The 14,299-nt window shown below is 48.0% G+C and overlaps 1 protein-coding gene across 1 annotated transcript in view; it reads left to right on the forward strand.

Annotated features, from left to right (window-relative positions):
• LOC121275977 (tetratricopeptide repeat protein 21B-like) overlaps positions 1-14,299 on the forward strand; it is a 117,680-nt gene that overhangs the window by 20,122 nt on the left and 83,259 nt on the right. Inside the window, exons 5-7 of the mRNA XM_041183921.1 lie at positions 4,769-4,935; positions 6,681-6,803; positions 9,309-9,466. Of these exons, the coding sequence (XP_041039855.1) occupies positions 4,769-4,935; positions 6,681-6,803; positions 9,309-9,466 (448 nt within the window). The remainder of the gene's footprint in view (positions 1-4,768; positions 4,936-6,680; positions 6,804-9,308; positions 9,467-14,299) is intronic.

The raw sequence follows: 14,299 nt of genomic DNA on the forward strand, positions 1-14,299 counted from the left end.
CAGATGGGTGGAGGTAAAGCAACTTCATACGACCACCACGGAGATGGTCATCAAAGCACTCAAAGAGATGTTTGCGAGCCATGGCTTCCCAGGTGAGCTCATATCTGAAAGCGGCCCACAATTCTCTAACGAATGCTGCGCACACTTTGCAGCCACAGTCAGCTTCTGCCACTGTACCAGTTCCCCAAGATACACGCAGTCAGACGGTAAAGTGGAATAAGGGGTCTGTACAGTGAAAGCCCTCCTGAAGAAAAATGAAGACTTCCTCGCCACACAGCTTACTTACCAATCCACCCCCCCTTACGAGTGCGGCCTGTCCCCGTCGAAGCTCCTGATGGACAGGAAGCTTCGTACACAACTATCGATCCTGCTGAAAAATCTCCTGCTGGGGCTGGTAGCCAAGGACTACCAAGACATACAAACAAAGGAGCAGAACTACAGACAAACACAATCTTCTGTCTACAACAGACGGCACTGCACCAAACACTTGCCTCAGCTGTAGCAGGGTGACAAGGTCTGGATCCCTGACCATGGGAAACAAGGAACAGTCCTCCAATGGAACGAGGGCCAACCCTGGTCCTACCAGATTGGCATGGCAGAGGACACAATCAGACACAACAAGAAGAGTTTCCACCCTCTCCCTAGACCGTGCTCTCTATCCCACAGTGGAGGACTATTGATGAGGATGCCTGTCCAACCTCCAAGCCAACATCAAGAACCAGAACCCAGAGCCTACAGCTCTTCTGATAGAATGGCGAACAAGATGTGGAAGGGTTATAAGGCCTCCAAACCACCTGAACCTCTAACTTCAAGGATTTGAAGGGGAGAGATGAGGCAATGAAAATGTTTTTAATGCTAATCCTATAATAGCAATAATGTTGGAATAGCATGTAAGACTTGAAGTAAACTAATGCCTTCATGGGATAAAGACTTGTGGGAAGGTGTGGTATAAGGGTCTAGGATATACAGGGTTAATGGGGGACCGAGTATAATACTGCCCACACAACGATGAAAGAAGGCATATGAGTCATTGTGGTGTTGAGCAGAGATGTATTAAGATCTAGACATGGAAATAGCTCCTTCTCTGTACTCTTAACGTGTACATATATTATAATATATATATTATACATAGTTACAAATAGTTAATAAAGACTTGTTGTTAACATAACCAACACCATTACAACAGTTGTAAGGCTGGAGGAGGTTACAGAAATAGGGAGGGGTGAAGCCATGGAAGGATTTGAAAATAAAGATAAGAATTTAAAATTGAATCGTTGCTGGACTGGGAACCAATGTAGGTGGTGGTAGAAAAATAAGTCTAACAATATATGAGAAAGTGTGGATGGACAAAAGACCCACTCAGCCCATCATGTCTATTCCTTCCACAGACTATATACACTGTACATTGGGTAGAATTGTCCTAGATTTGCACAAAGTGCGGTTGTGGGCATGAAAAATGAAGTTTCACCCACCGACTGCAATGGTGGGTTTTCGTGTTGTATCATACCCTTCCCAGAGCGCCCTTCCTCATTAATAATGCATTCACGGGAAACACGCCTGATGGCTGGCGTGTGGGCTTGGATTTGCCTGTTGTATAGTGACCTCAGTGCTTCCTCGCTCTGGGTGCCATATTTAAAGCCTATTTCATGTCTACAGACCAGGACTGCTCCAGGCAACATATGGTCCTGAAAGCAAAGGTGACGGCTGCCCTCAAATTTGGTGACACCTTTCTGGGGCGCCTGCTGGATGCAGTGGAAAGCCGCAGCCAAGTCCTCTACCCTCGGTCTGGCAGCGGGCGGTCCACCAGAGTCACCAATCCGGCCTGGGAGATGGTGGCAGCAGCAGTCAGCGCCAACGGAACACAAAAGAGGTTAGCCATCCTGTGGAGGAAGAGGATAAATGCTCTCCTTTGTTCCGTGAGGGTAAGTCAACCACCTCATCGCTCTGAACACACACTCCCAAACCCATCACACATCCACAGGGATTTCATACACCTCAAGGAACAAAACCATTATTTCCCACACACTCTCACATCTCCATCAGGCTCATATCAACTGGAGCTTGCATTCTCATCCCGACCATGGCTGCACGCACCACCCAAACATTCCACACATCCTTATCCTTTGCCGTGTCATGCGTCCGACTCACATTCTCTCCATCTGTTTTCATGCAGGAGAAGCTGGATCACAACAGATAGGAGAGGTCCCAGACCTGGCGGGGGGTGGGGGGGGGGGGTGGTGGCGGGGGTTGGTGGAGTGGCCGACATTAGGCCCCTCACTCAGTTTAAGGAGACTGCCAACACGCTGACTAGTGAGGATGTGGACTGCGCCTGCGGAAATGATGAGATCAGCGGCGAACACCCACTTGAGGTCCTGCACCAGATCATCCCTCTCTCAACACAATTGTGAGTGCTCTCTCTTCTGTTTTTGACTCTGCTCCATCCAGGTCCTCACCTCCAGCCAAAAGGACACCTCCTCCATTGAAGAGCTGGAAATAAGCAACCGGGAAGACCTGTCACAGCGTTTACCTGCACTCTCCACCAGTGCAGAGATACACACGTGGGTGGGACCTTTAACTAGAGCAGGCTCAGGTTCACAATCTGGTAGTCACCACATGGACTCGTGTCCTTAGCAGGCGGAGGCAGGTTCAGACCGGCACTCGAAGGACTGCTGGGGAAGAAGCATCTGTGAGATCCGAGTCAGATGATGAGCCTCTGGACTGGCCTTACAACTTATTGTGGATAGTCAGCTGACCCCCCTTACTCCTTCCTCCACCCTTATGCCTTCCTCCACCCTTACTCCTTCCTCCTCCTTACTCCCTCCCCCCCATACTCTTTTGTCCCTCTGAGCTCCCTCCTCCCCCGGACAGCTTTCCCCCTCCGAACTCACTCTCTTACACCTTCCTCCTTACACCTACTTCCCCACTTGCACCATTGGCTCCCATTACACCCTCCTCCCCTGTACTTCCTCCTCCCCCTCCCCGGACATCCTCCTTCCCCCTCCAATCTCACCCCCCCTCAAGACCTTTGCACACCCCTTTCCAACCTCAGTTCTCAACCCCCGAGACCTTCACTCCGCCCTGTCTTGCCAATGTCAACTCCCACCCCGGTACACCTTCCTCTCCCCATGGCCGCACTCCACTAATCATGGCGAAGTCTCTGAAGTTCCAAAGCAGGTCCAAACATCAACAGAGACATTGGAAGATGGTGTGAGCCCATGGAGAAGCATGTGAAGTTCCAAAGCCTTAGCGAAGTTAAAGCTGCTGCATGGAGACCTCCCACCTTCCAAGAGCTGCTTCGAGCTGGAGCCATGTGCAGGAGGATCCACCCAGCCTCTGATGCATGTGTCCCTCCAGGGCCCAGTAGCTGTAGGACGCCAGCATCATCTTCTCCTCTGATGTCCGTGATCTGAGCAAGGCCCTAAAGGTAAGTCCTGACTTCTGCATGTCTCACTTGTCCAAATGTGTTCCAGGCCGGCATGTTTTCTTGCTGGTGTAACAATACATTGGGCGTGTGGGGGTGTGATTCTGGTCGGGCCATTGCATTCCCATTAGCAGGTTCACGCTGGCCTCCAGCGGTATTGGCAATCCGCCACCATCAGATGATCCCTCTGTGATTTCACGCTGGTCTGAAACCTATTTTTGCCCCTCCTGCTGAATTCTCTCCAACCCCCGTCCACCATGACACCCGCCACCATTGGGAGTGGAAAATTCCGGCCGCTATCTCACAAGGGAAAGTTCTGTGTAAAATCTCACTGCCCTAAGACAATCAACACAAGCTGCTAAATATTCATCCATCATCCCATCACCACTATTGAATTTGAACCTTGGTTCCCAGCTAAAATGGGCTAAATTTGGCTGTGGTGGTGGGCAGGGCCAGGTTGTACAGGGCCAGAATGGACCTTCCAATGGAAATCCCATGGAGCCAAGCTTCTGCCTTTAGCTTCCAGGCTGTTCTGTCTGGAGCTTTTCCTGGCAAATTTTCTCCATCTGTAGCTTCAATTGGGAGCTTCTTTCAGTTCAGAATCCATTGAAGATTTCCTTTTTCTTAGTTTTTTGGCATTCTTGTGAGGTTGTGGGTTTTTTGATCCCCAGCTGCCACCATGTTGTAATGGTGTTGGTTGCAGAACGTGTCTGTTAAGGAGGTCTTCATAGTGTTCTGCATGGTAACAGCAAGTCTTTATTAACAGCTTGTACCTATATACTTATATACAGTAAAGGGTACAGTCAAGGAGCTATTTCAATGTCTGGATCTTAACACATCTCTGCTCAACAGCACATTGACCCTAAGTATGGGTCCTGTGCCTTCTTACATCATTGTGTGGGTGGTACTGTATTCAGTCCCCCATTAACCCTGTATGTACCAAATTCCTGTGCTACAACAACCCTCTGAAATATCTGCGCTCCTCCAATTCTGGACTCTTGCACATCCCTGATTTAAATCGTTCCACCATTGATGACCATATTGTCAGCAGCTTTGGCCCTAAGCTCTATAATTTCCTAAACCTCCCTGCCTCTCTACCTCTCTTACATCCTTTAAAACCCTCCCTAAAAACTAGTTCTTTGAACAAGCTTTTTGATCATCTGTCCTGTCTGTTTCTGCAGCTCGGTGCCAAATTTTGTTTGAGAATGCTCCTGTGAAGTGCCTTAGGATGTTTTACTATTTAGTATAGAAATGCATATTGTTATTGCTTGTAGACAGTTTTCATGAAAAACTTTAAAGTCAGTTTACTGATGCTAAAGTGATTAATGAGTATTTTGCCTTTCTAAGATCATGATGCCATTAAGGAGCTTGACATAAAGCTCAAAGAAAGCCAAACATCTGCAGGCGATAAAGCTCTGTATTATGCTAGTATGTTCTCGTGGTTTGTGAATCAGCATGAGGAAGCTAGAGAGTACATTGACAGACTGTTGAAAATTTCCAGTGGATCAAAGGAGGTATGTATCTTATGTTGTTTTAAAAAAGAACCCATATCTATGTAGCAATTTGTCATGTTCTCACAACTCCCCGTAGCATTCCAAAGTCAGTGCATTACTTGTGAACTGCGGTCATTTTTTTACAATGGCGAAGTGTGTACACCAAAGGTCCCACAACCAGAGATGGGGCAAACAGCTAGTTAACTTATTTTTTTAATGGTGTTGGCTGAGGGAGGTGTTGACCAGGACACCTATTCCATAGTTTTCTTTGAATGGTACGTTGGGATGTTTTGACCACCTGCCTGAAGTAAATGGAACTTCAGTTTAAAACACTTCTGACAATGCAGCACACCAAAAGACCATTGCTCCACTGCAAAAGATAAGGCTGAAGTATTTGCAACAATTTTCATCCTGGGTGGTAGGGTTACCATTCACAAGAAACTGAACTGATCCAGCCATTTAAATACTGTGCTTACAAGAGCAGGTCAGAGGCTGGGAGTTCTACAGTGAGTAACTCACCTCCTGACTCCCCAAAGCCTGTCGACCATCTAGAAGGCACAAGTCAGGAGTATGCTGAAATACTCTCCACTTGCCTTGGTGAGTGTAGCTCCAATAACACTCAAGAAGCTCAACACCATCGGACAAAGCAGCCCACTTAATTGGCACCCCCTCCATCACCAACACACAGTGGCAGCAGTGTGTACAATCTACAAGATTCACTGCAGCAACTCACCAAGTTTCCTTCGACAGCACCTTCCAAACCTGCAACTTATCCCATCCAGAAGGACAAGGGCAGGAGATGCATGGGAACACCACTACCTGCAAGTTTCCCTCCAAATGACACATCATCCGGACTTGGAACTATATTGCTGTCCCTTCACTGCCGCTAGGTCACATTGTGGGTGTACCTACACCATGTGGACTGCAGTGGTTCAAGAAGGCAGCTCACCACTACCTTCTCAAGGGCAATTAGGGATAGGCAATAAATACTGGCAGAACCAGCGATGCCCACATCCTGTGAAAGAACAAATAAAAAAACGCCCTCAGTACTATTCTAAAGCATTAACCTGGATTGTGGAACGTTACAGCTCAAAAAACAGGCCAAGTTGGTGTTGGTGTTTCTGGACTGGGGCACGGACCAATATTCTTCCTCATTCGAGCTGAGAGAGTGCTCACTGAGCCAAGCTGACTCAGCCATAATGAATTCCCTCAGTAGTTTCAGTAATGTTCTGCAGTACTGAGCAGTGTAGATTCAGAAGGACCACTACCTGACCGTTCAGCTTCTCCTGCTCCCCTTCCCTGTACAGCTGAGTTAGACAAACACAAAACCTCGCTGCAGATCCAAAGATTGAGCAACATCCCATGGTCCTTAAGCTTTCGAGAAACAGGAGGCACGAGTTTCCCACGTGTTGCTGACTTAATCTTGAATGTGGGACCTAATTTGGTAGTTCTCATTTAATGAGTATTCATGATATGCAAATTCTTGGTAAATTCCCACAACAGGGCAACATGATACCCGCTTCGCCATTGACACGTTGTCGAATAAATTTCAACCCGAACTCTGGAAACCAATATTTTGGCTCCTGCCTAATTACATACCACGCTCGGTCTTACGGGTCCCATTAAAGATTGTTTCAGCCGATGACCTTTTGTCAGAACTCTGGTTTTCTCCCTGAGTCAGCATTTCTGTCTTTATTTCAGATTTCCAGCATCTGTTGTATCTTGCGTTTTTGTGTAATCAGTTTCCATATTGTTTATGCTGCCAGACAATAATACTTAAAGGATGGATTGAACTAACAGATAGCAATAATGGGAATTTAAAGAAGGCAATCAGTTACCTAGAAGAAGGGCTGCGGGATTCAAAAGATATATTCGGTTTGATGGGAAAGGTGAGCTATTACCTGGTAATTTTGTGACCTTTAGTTTTGTAAACAGAATTTACATTCCTGCAGTACCTTGTAAGTTCACTCAAAGCAGCTTGATTGTTGGCGGAGAAATGCAAACAGTCAGATTGCCCTGTCAGTTCCTTCATTGGGGACACAGAGGGATGATAATTACTGACATCCTGGCCTCCCCTATTACTGCTCCAACTCTTTGGGCCATACCTGCTTCATCCATCCACAGTGTTAAAGGTTGAGACTGGAGCAAAGTGCAGTGGTATTAGTATCAGGCTCTGTGCTGTCATTGAGAGAACACTGACTGTGTTTTTGACTTCCAGAAGCAGGATGCGCATACCTATTGGTCCAATCTTCAGTCAAGGGTTACTCTTCAGTCCAGATAACAGGATTTAGACATCCACTCCCTACCACATCGGTGTGATTTTTCAGCTTCCTACATCAGCCATCTTGTGGCCTTTACCCACGACATTGCTAATTTGGTCCTGAATACTCCCTTCTGGCTTGAGAGTGACTCTCATCCACTCCAAATTGCTCTCCAGCAACAAACAGGAAGAATAGGCTTTTGTTCCACCTAGAGCTGAATTCAAATCAGGTCTGCAGAGGTGAGAGCTGAACTACCGATTCAGGAAAATGTTCCAGGAATGAAAAGGTTAACTTATGAGGGAAGGTTTTAGACTAGGAGCGGAATCCTCTGCTCTCTCTGGTGGTGAGCTTGAAGGTGGAGAAGGGCATTTACTTAGGCAGGCTGGTGGTGTACCTGAAGCCCGCTGCCTTTCTGCTTCCACCAGAATTAAGTTTAGTGCAGGAAGGCCAATGGTCGACCTTCCCGCCCCGAGTCCAATTAACGACCATTTAAAGGCCTCATCCCACCGCTATTTGTGGGCCTGTCGCCATGCTGCGTACACGCCAGATGAACCTGTGCGGGCTGCTTGTCACCTTGGCTGGGGTGGGTGGCAGGGGGAGGAGGTCATCGATCAAAGGCGCCCAGTGCCCGATTGAGGGACTGGACATGGGGCATGTTTGGGCCCGATGACAGCCACCCGCTGCCCTTGCTTCTGACCTTCCTGCCCCTCCCCTCCACCATTACCCCCCCCACCCTGCAAAACCCCTCTCCCCTTTACTTGGGGAAGATGGTGACATAGTGGTAACGTTGCTGGACTAGTAATCCAGAGACCCGGGCTAATGCTCTGGGGACATGGGTTAAAATCCCACCACAGTGGAAGTTATGTTCAATAAAAATCTGAAATATTTAAAAAAAAAACTAGTCTCAGTAATGGCGACCATGAAACTACTATCATTGATTGTCGTAAAAATCCATCTGGTTCACTAATATCCTTTAGGGAAGGGAATCTGCTGTCCTTACGTGGTCTGGCCTACATGTGACTCCGGACCCACAGCAATGTGGTTGACTCTTAAATGCCCTCTGAAATGACCTAGCAAGGGCAATTAGGGATGGGCAACTAATGCTGGCCTTGCCAGCGATGCCTGCATCCCAAGAAAGAATAAAGAAAAAGACCTATTTGTAGCCTGGGTCCTCTGCGATCCATTACTCCAGGGGTTGTCCTTTTGGCAGCAGCCAAGGCCTCCTCAGTGGGGGAGTCCAGAACAAGGGGGCACAACCTTAAAATTAGAGCTAGGTTACACTGAGGTGATGTCAGAAAGCACTTCATACAATGGGATCTGGAACTTTCCACTCCAAAACCTTGTTGCAGCTAGGTGTTAATTGAACATTTCAAAACTGAGATTGGTAGCTTCTTACCGGGCAATACTATTAAGGCATATGGAAGCAAGGCAGGTGAATGGAATTAAGACACAGATCAGCGAGGGTTTAATTGAATGGCAGTGCAGGGTCAAGGAGGTAAATGGCCTACTCCTGTTCCTATGAGGGGTGTCAACAGCTTCACTCTAACTTTAATTTTTCTAGTGAGCACACCGTCAGTCTCTACTTGAGAACTGACCAATTGGAGGATGTCAACCAATGTGCTATGCACCCATCACGTGGAAATATTACTGCTCTTAAAGTAATGGAACTATTTCACACAGTCCTGCATTGCAACAGTATAGGTTAGTTAAGATCCTGAGGGGACTTGAGAGGGTGGATGTTAAAAGGATGTTTCCCCTGGTGGGAGACACTAGGCCGAGGGGACATGGTTTAAAAATAAAGGGTCTTCCATTTAAGACGGAAGTGAGAAGAAATTTTTTCTCTCAGAGGGTTGTGAGTCTTTGTAAGTCTCTTCCCCGGAGAGCGGTGGAAGTAGGGTCATTGAATAATTTTAAGGCAGAGGTAGACAGATTTTTGACGAACAGGGGAGCCAAAGGTGGTAGGCGGAATGTGGAGTTGAGGTCGCAATCAGATCGGCCATGATCTTATTAAATAGCGGAGCAGGCCCAAGAGGCTGAATCGCCCACTCCTGCTCCTAATTCGAATGTTCGTAGTTGCTTGCAGAACTTTTTTGCTAAAAACCCTGGCTTGACACCCTGATTTCTGAACCACAGGTCTACTACCTTCAGAAAGAACAGAATTTTCCCATTGCCCTGGAAACAGTCAACCAGATTATTGCCAGCACTCCCACATTCCTGCCAGCACTCATTATGAAGATGAAGCTGTTTTTTGCCCAAAACAACTGGGATCAAACTTTAGAAACTGCACAGAGGTAAATGTAGAGAACATCATACAAAAGGAAGCAATAGGGTTAATCTGACTATTGTCCAGGTCTAGCATATGAACAGTGCATGGCACAGATTAACATAAATCAGAATTACCTGGAAAAACTCAGCAGGTCTGGCAGCAGGTAATTCTGTTTTTGTTTTGGATTTCCAGCATCTGCAGTTTTTTGTTTTTAACATAAATCAGGTTCAATATCACCAACTTCAACACCTCTGTGTTCTTTTGTTCTTTTGTCTGTGACATCTTTTGATTATCTGCTCCTATCACTGCTTGCTTGTCCCTACAACCACACCACCCCACTCCACTTCTCTCCCCCCACCCAACACCCCCCCCACCCCTCCCACCTTAAATCAGCTTATATTTCACCCCTCTCCTTGGATTCACCCAGTTCTGCTGAAGGGTCATGAGGACTCGAAACGTCAACTATTTTCTTCTCCGCCGATGCTGCCAGACCTGCTGAGTTTTTCCAGGTAATTCTGTTTTTGTCCTAGAACGCTGGATCAGTTGTGTACCATGACGCATGATTTTCATTCCCTACAGATTCCGCTCTTGCCTACATCGGGAATCGTGGTGGGCGGTCGGGTTTGGGGGGGGGTGGTGCGGCTGGACTAAATTTTAAATTTTGTGTCTTGTCAAAATTCAGTTCCCCGCCAGCAGGAAATTAGTTTGGAATTTTGTTCTCCTGACTTTGATGACGGGTTAAAGGCGGGTCCAGTTTCCTGCTGACCTCTGTCAGTCAGGAACCATGGCTAGAATCTTACATCCTGCTAGGCGGGCAGGCGCACGCCCGACCTGTCCGGCCACCGAAGTGACGTTAGGTGAGCATCCCGACACCATCGCGCATCGGCGGGATATCTCGCTTGGCGGGCACATGCAGCAGTCAGAAACGCGCCCGCCGACAGTTAAGCGGCCAATTAAGCCCATTAAGGAGGCAGTTGAAAGCAATTTCTAGCGGCCCGTCCACTTTTACGGTTGGCGGACGGGCCAGGCGGCCTTTATACGTTTTTTTGCTCAAACCTCGATCCAGGGCGGGATGAAATCTCCGTGGGGAAACAAAATCTGGGGGCTGTTTTTTTTTAAATGAGGTATGCTTTCAGGCGCAGGATTGTACTGCACGGACATATTTCGCAGCATTTTTGTTGTTTCGTTTATCCTGTGGAGGTCTGCAGCTCCCCGAGGCGGCTGTCTGCCTTCAGGGAGCTCGCTGGAAGCGCTCACCGGCACCCGCGGTGACATCAGCCCTCCCTCCTCCCAGCTCTACTGGCAGTGCTGGAGCCTTTCTCATCGCGGGATTCACGCGGACTGGCCATTTGTTGGCCAGCCAATGTGACATCACGGTCAGGGGCCGGCTTCCCCTCCACTCCTGGACCTGCCGATTGCGTGCACCCGACGAGCGAAAAATTCAGGCTCATATTAGCATTCTCATGAACTCTCGTGAAAAACCCAACTTGCTGGAATCACGTTCTCCCTCCAAGTGAAGTGCCCTGCCAGCAGATAATTAGAACGGTCTGTTTCGTGACTGTACCTAAGTACGTGCACCTAGCGAGCTTCACTTCATCAATGATTTTGAGGTACTTAGGCACTGCTTTCGCCCACCTTCAACAGCGAAGCTGTGACATCTCAATGGTTCTCCGAATTTGTGGCCAAAGCTGCTGCCCATGAGGGAAGACAGGTGGACGACTTGGGGAGGTCCTAGTAGAAAACAGGAGGGAAGGAGGGAAGATGGATTCTTGTCTGGGGTGGGTCTAGTGGAACAGGGGAGGGGAGGGAGGAAGACAGACTCATGACTAGGTTGGGTGAGGTGGGGGTGGTAAAGGTGGTAAAGGTGTAGTGAAAGACTGTCCTGGGGCAAGAGTTAGAAAACTGTCCGAGGAGGAAGTTATAAGAGTTATAAGACTAACCAAAGAGGAAGAGACTGTCCTGTGGCTGAAGCCACAATGTTGGGGGCAGATTGAAGAGACTGTCCTGGGGCTGTGCGGGCCATGTTAGAGGGCTCAACATAGCACGCACGTCTTGGTTCCGGTCCTGGGCAGGGGAAGACTAATTCTGGGCATTAACGGTCGAGCACAGCATGGTGTACAGGGCATGGTCAGTCTCTTAAAGATTTTGGTCTTGGATGTTAAAGGCTTTGTACTGTGAGGCAGGTGGCACAGTTGCGATTGGGGAGGCATCTACATCCCGTAAGTAGGGAGTTGGAAAGCCAAGGAGGAGTACTGTGTGGTCTCATGGAGGGGGGAGTCTCGGAGAGTTAGGGGGCATGTGGCATTGAGAAAGGGAAGAGTCAGGTCCACAAAGGGCATGCGGACATCAACAGTAAAGGGTTCAGGGGGAGGACAGGAATATCTACATCTATGACAATGGGCTCAAGGGTAATGGGGAAGCCAATGAGTGATAGGAGGTAGGGGAATTTGGATGCTGTGAGGATGGAGGAGGATGGTGAGACCTTGGGGGGGGTGATAGCGGGAGGTTGGAAGATGGTCTCCCAGAAGAAGCGCAGCTGCACCACTTTCAAGATTACCTTGGAATGATGCAGTTGAAAAATAGCGCTAGAAAAAGAATCACTTGGAGAGGGGCCTGAGGACGTGCGGGAGGAGTCGACGACTACATTTTTGGGCTGATTGAAGGGGCACCCCAATATTATCTGCTAAAGACATGGAGATCAAGGCCTAGCTGAGTACTGTTTTCATGGCTCAAATGCCCATTGAAGCACTATTGGTCTTTATTGGTCCTTTCATGCAAGAATCCATTTAGTTTTGGAGCTAGATTTGAGTTGGCCTGATTGGCCATTTGTTCCTGCCAGAGGCATGTAAAAAGGTAAGGAGGATCAACCAACCAAGGGCCGCAGCTGCTGATAGAGGGAGAGCATTCAAGGGAAAGGTGCAATGATGTTTCAAATATATTGGTCCACAGATACAAGGAGGAGTGGAGAATGCAGGTTGCAGGCAACGCTGCCTTCTTGATAGCTTGGATGCGACTGAGGAGCAGAAGGGTCTGTTGCCGTTTGGCACAGCTCAGGGAAAAACATAGATCTGAGGAACAAAATCCAACAGAGCCCCAGGAAGATTCAAATGCTGACAAAGGGGTTGCAAATCCACAGACATGTTCGGCTCAACCAAGGATCTACAGAAGATGCAGCTCATGCCTCAAGATAAGCGAAAGACAGTGCTGCAGATGCCTTCACTTGTCTAGGGATGCGATGGCTCACATTTTCCACATTCTATGTGAGGATTGCACACCACACGGACTTGGAGGCCATCCAATGCTGGTTGCTCTCAAGGTTACTGCTGCACTCAACGTTTTTGCCAGCAGATCCTTCCAAGGCTCCACTGGGGACCTCTGCAGAACCTCACAATCGTCAACACCTAAATACATAGTGGAGGTGGCCAATGCCCTTTTCAGTAAAGCTCACCATTATGCTCAGTTCAACATGAATGGAGCAAACCAGTCTGCCAGAGTTGCGTGATTTGCTGTGATCTCAGGCTTTCCACAAGTGCAGGGTGCTATTGACTGTACTCATGTGGCCTTGAGAGCCCCCTAGCAGCAGCCAATGCATTTGCATATGAACATACAAACATACGAGTCATAAATAGTAAAAGCTTTCACTCTATACGTCCAGCTGATCTGTGATCACACCAAGCAGATCATGCATGTTTGTGCTAGGTACCCTAGGAGATCTCATAACTCTTACATCATGAGTCACTTGTAGGTACCACAGATCTTTGGGGGTCCTCGGTGCTAAGGGCTAACCCCTCAAGACATGGCTAATGACCCCCATTCATCATCCACAGAGTGCATCCAAGCAGAGATACAAAGTTGCACATTCAGCAGCAACATCCTTAATAGAGCAGACTATTCGTCTGTTAAAAATGCGTTTAGACCAATCTGGCGGGGCTCTCCAGTACACACTGCAGATCATCATTGGTTGCTGCACCCTGCACAACCTTGTACTGCAAAGGGAGGATGAGTTGCCACATGGAGACATGAGTGAGCTGCACGTCTCCTCAGACAAAGAGGACGTTGAAAGGGGGGAGTTCAAAGAGGGTGAGGATGCCATTGCACGAGCAGGACGTGGAAGACGTGGCAATGACAACCTCTTAGCAAGAAGATTCTAGGAGGGATGCAACGAGCACACTTCTCCTGACACCTTGATGCAGGGGAGACAATAACACCTTAATTGTCATCATCAATGTCTCACAAAAGGTTATCAATCTGTAAGTGAGAATAGAGGATACAGGAGTCACCTTTAACCATAACAAGGGGGTCATCCTTGGAATGCGCACTACCCTAGGGAGAACGTGGCAGCTGTATAATGGGTGAAGCACTCCACCAACACTCATTGCTAAACAACTATACATTGTCTAGTCCTGTCAACCATGGAGGGAAGGAGTCACTGTCTATGGCAGCCATCAGAAGGCCAAAATGCTGCTGCTGACATCAATGCACTCATACCACTGTGACAGGAGCTTCGCTGGGCATCTATGAAGGGGAAACCATTAGTCATTGGTTATCTGTCTGTCTGTCTTTTCCAGGTAGCCATCTTGTCCATCTGAAGCAGGAGCTACATCTAGACAGCACCATCTTGCATGAATAATTGCATCTTGAAACTGAACCCCAGGATGCCATCGAATATCAGGATGCAGTGGTCAGTTACACAACAGCATCGACACAAACCCACGGGTGACGTTAACATTGTACTCACAGAGAGTGGTTCAGCAGTCCCCTTGTGTAATCTTTGACAAACACTCATTACCCTGTCTTTGTCCAAAACTTCCAAAATTTATGTCCTCCATTGCCCTGGCACCTAGGAGATATGTTATCC

This window comes from Carcharodon carcharias, chromosome 3 (assembly GCF_017639515.1).
Source record: "Carcharodon carcharias isolate sCarCar2 chromosome 3, sCarCar2.pri, whole genome shotgun sequence".
NCBI lineage: Eukaryota > Metazoa > Chordata > Chondrichthyes > Lamniformes > Lamnidae > Carcharodon > Carcharodon carcharias.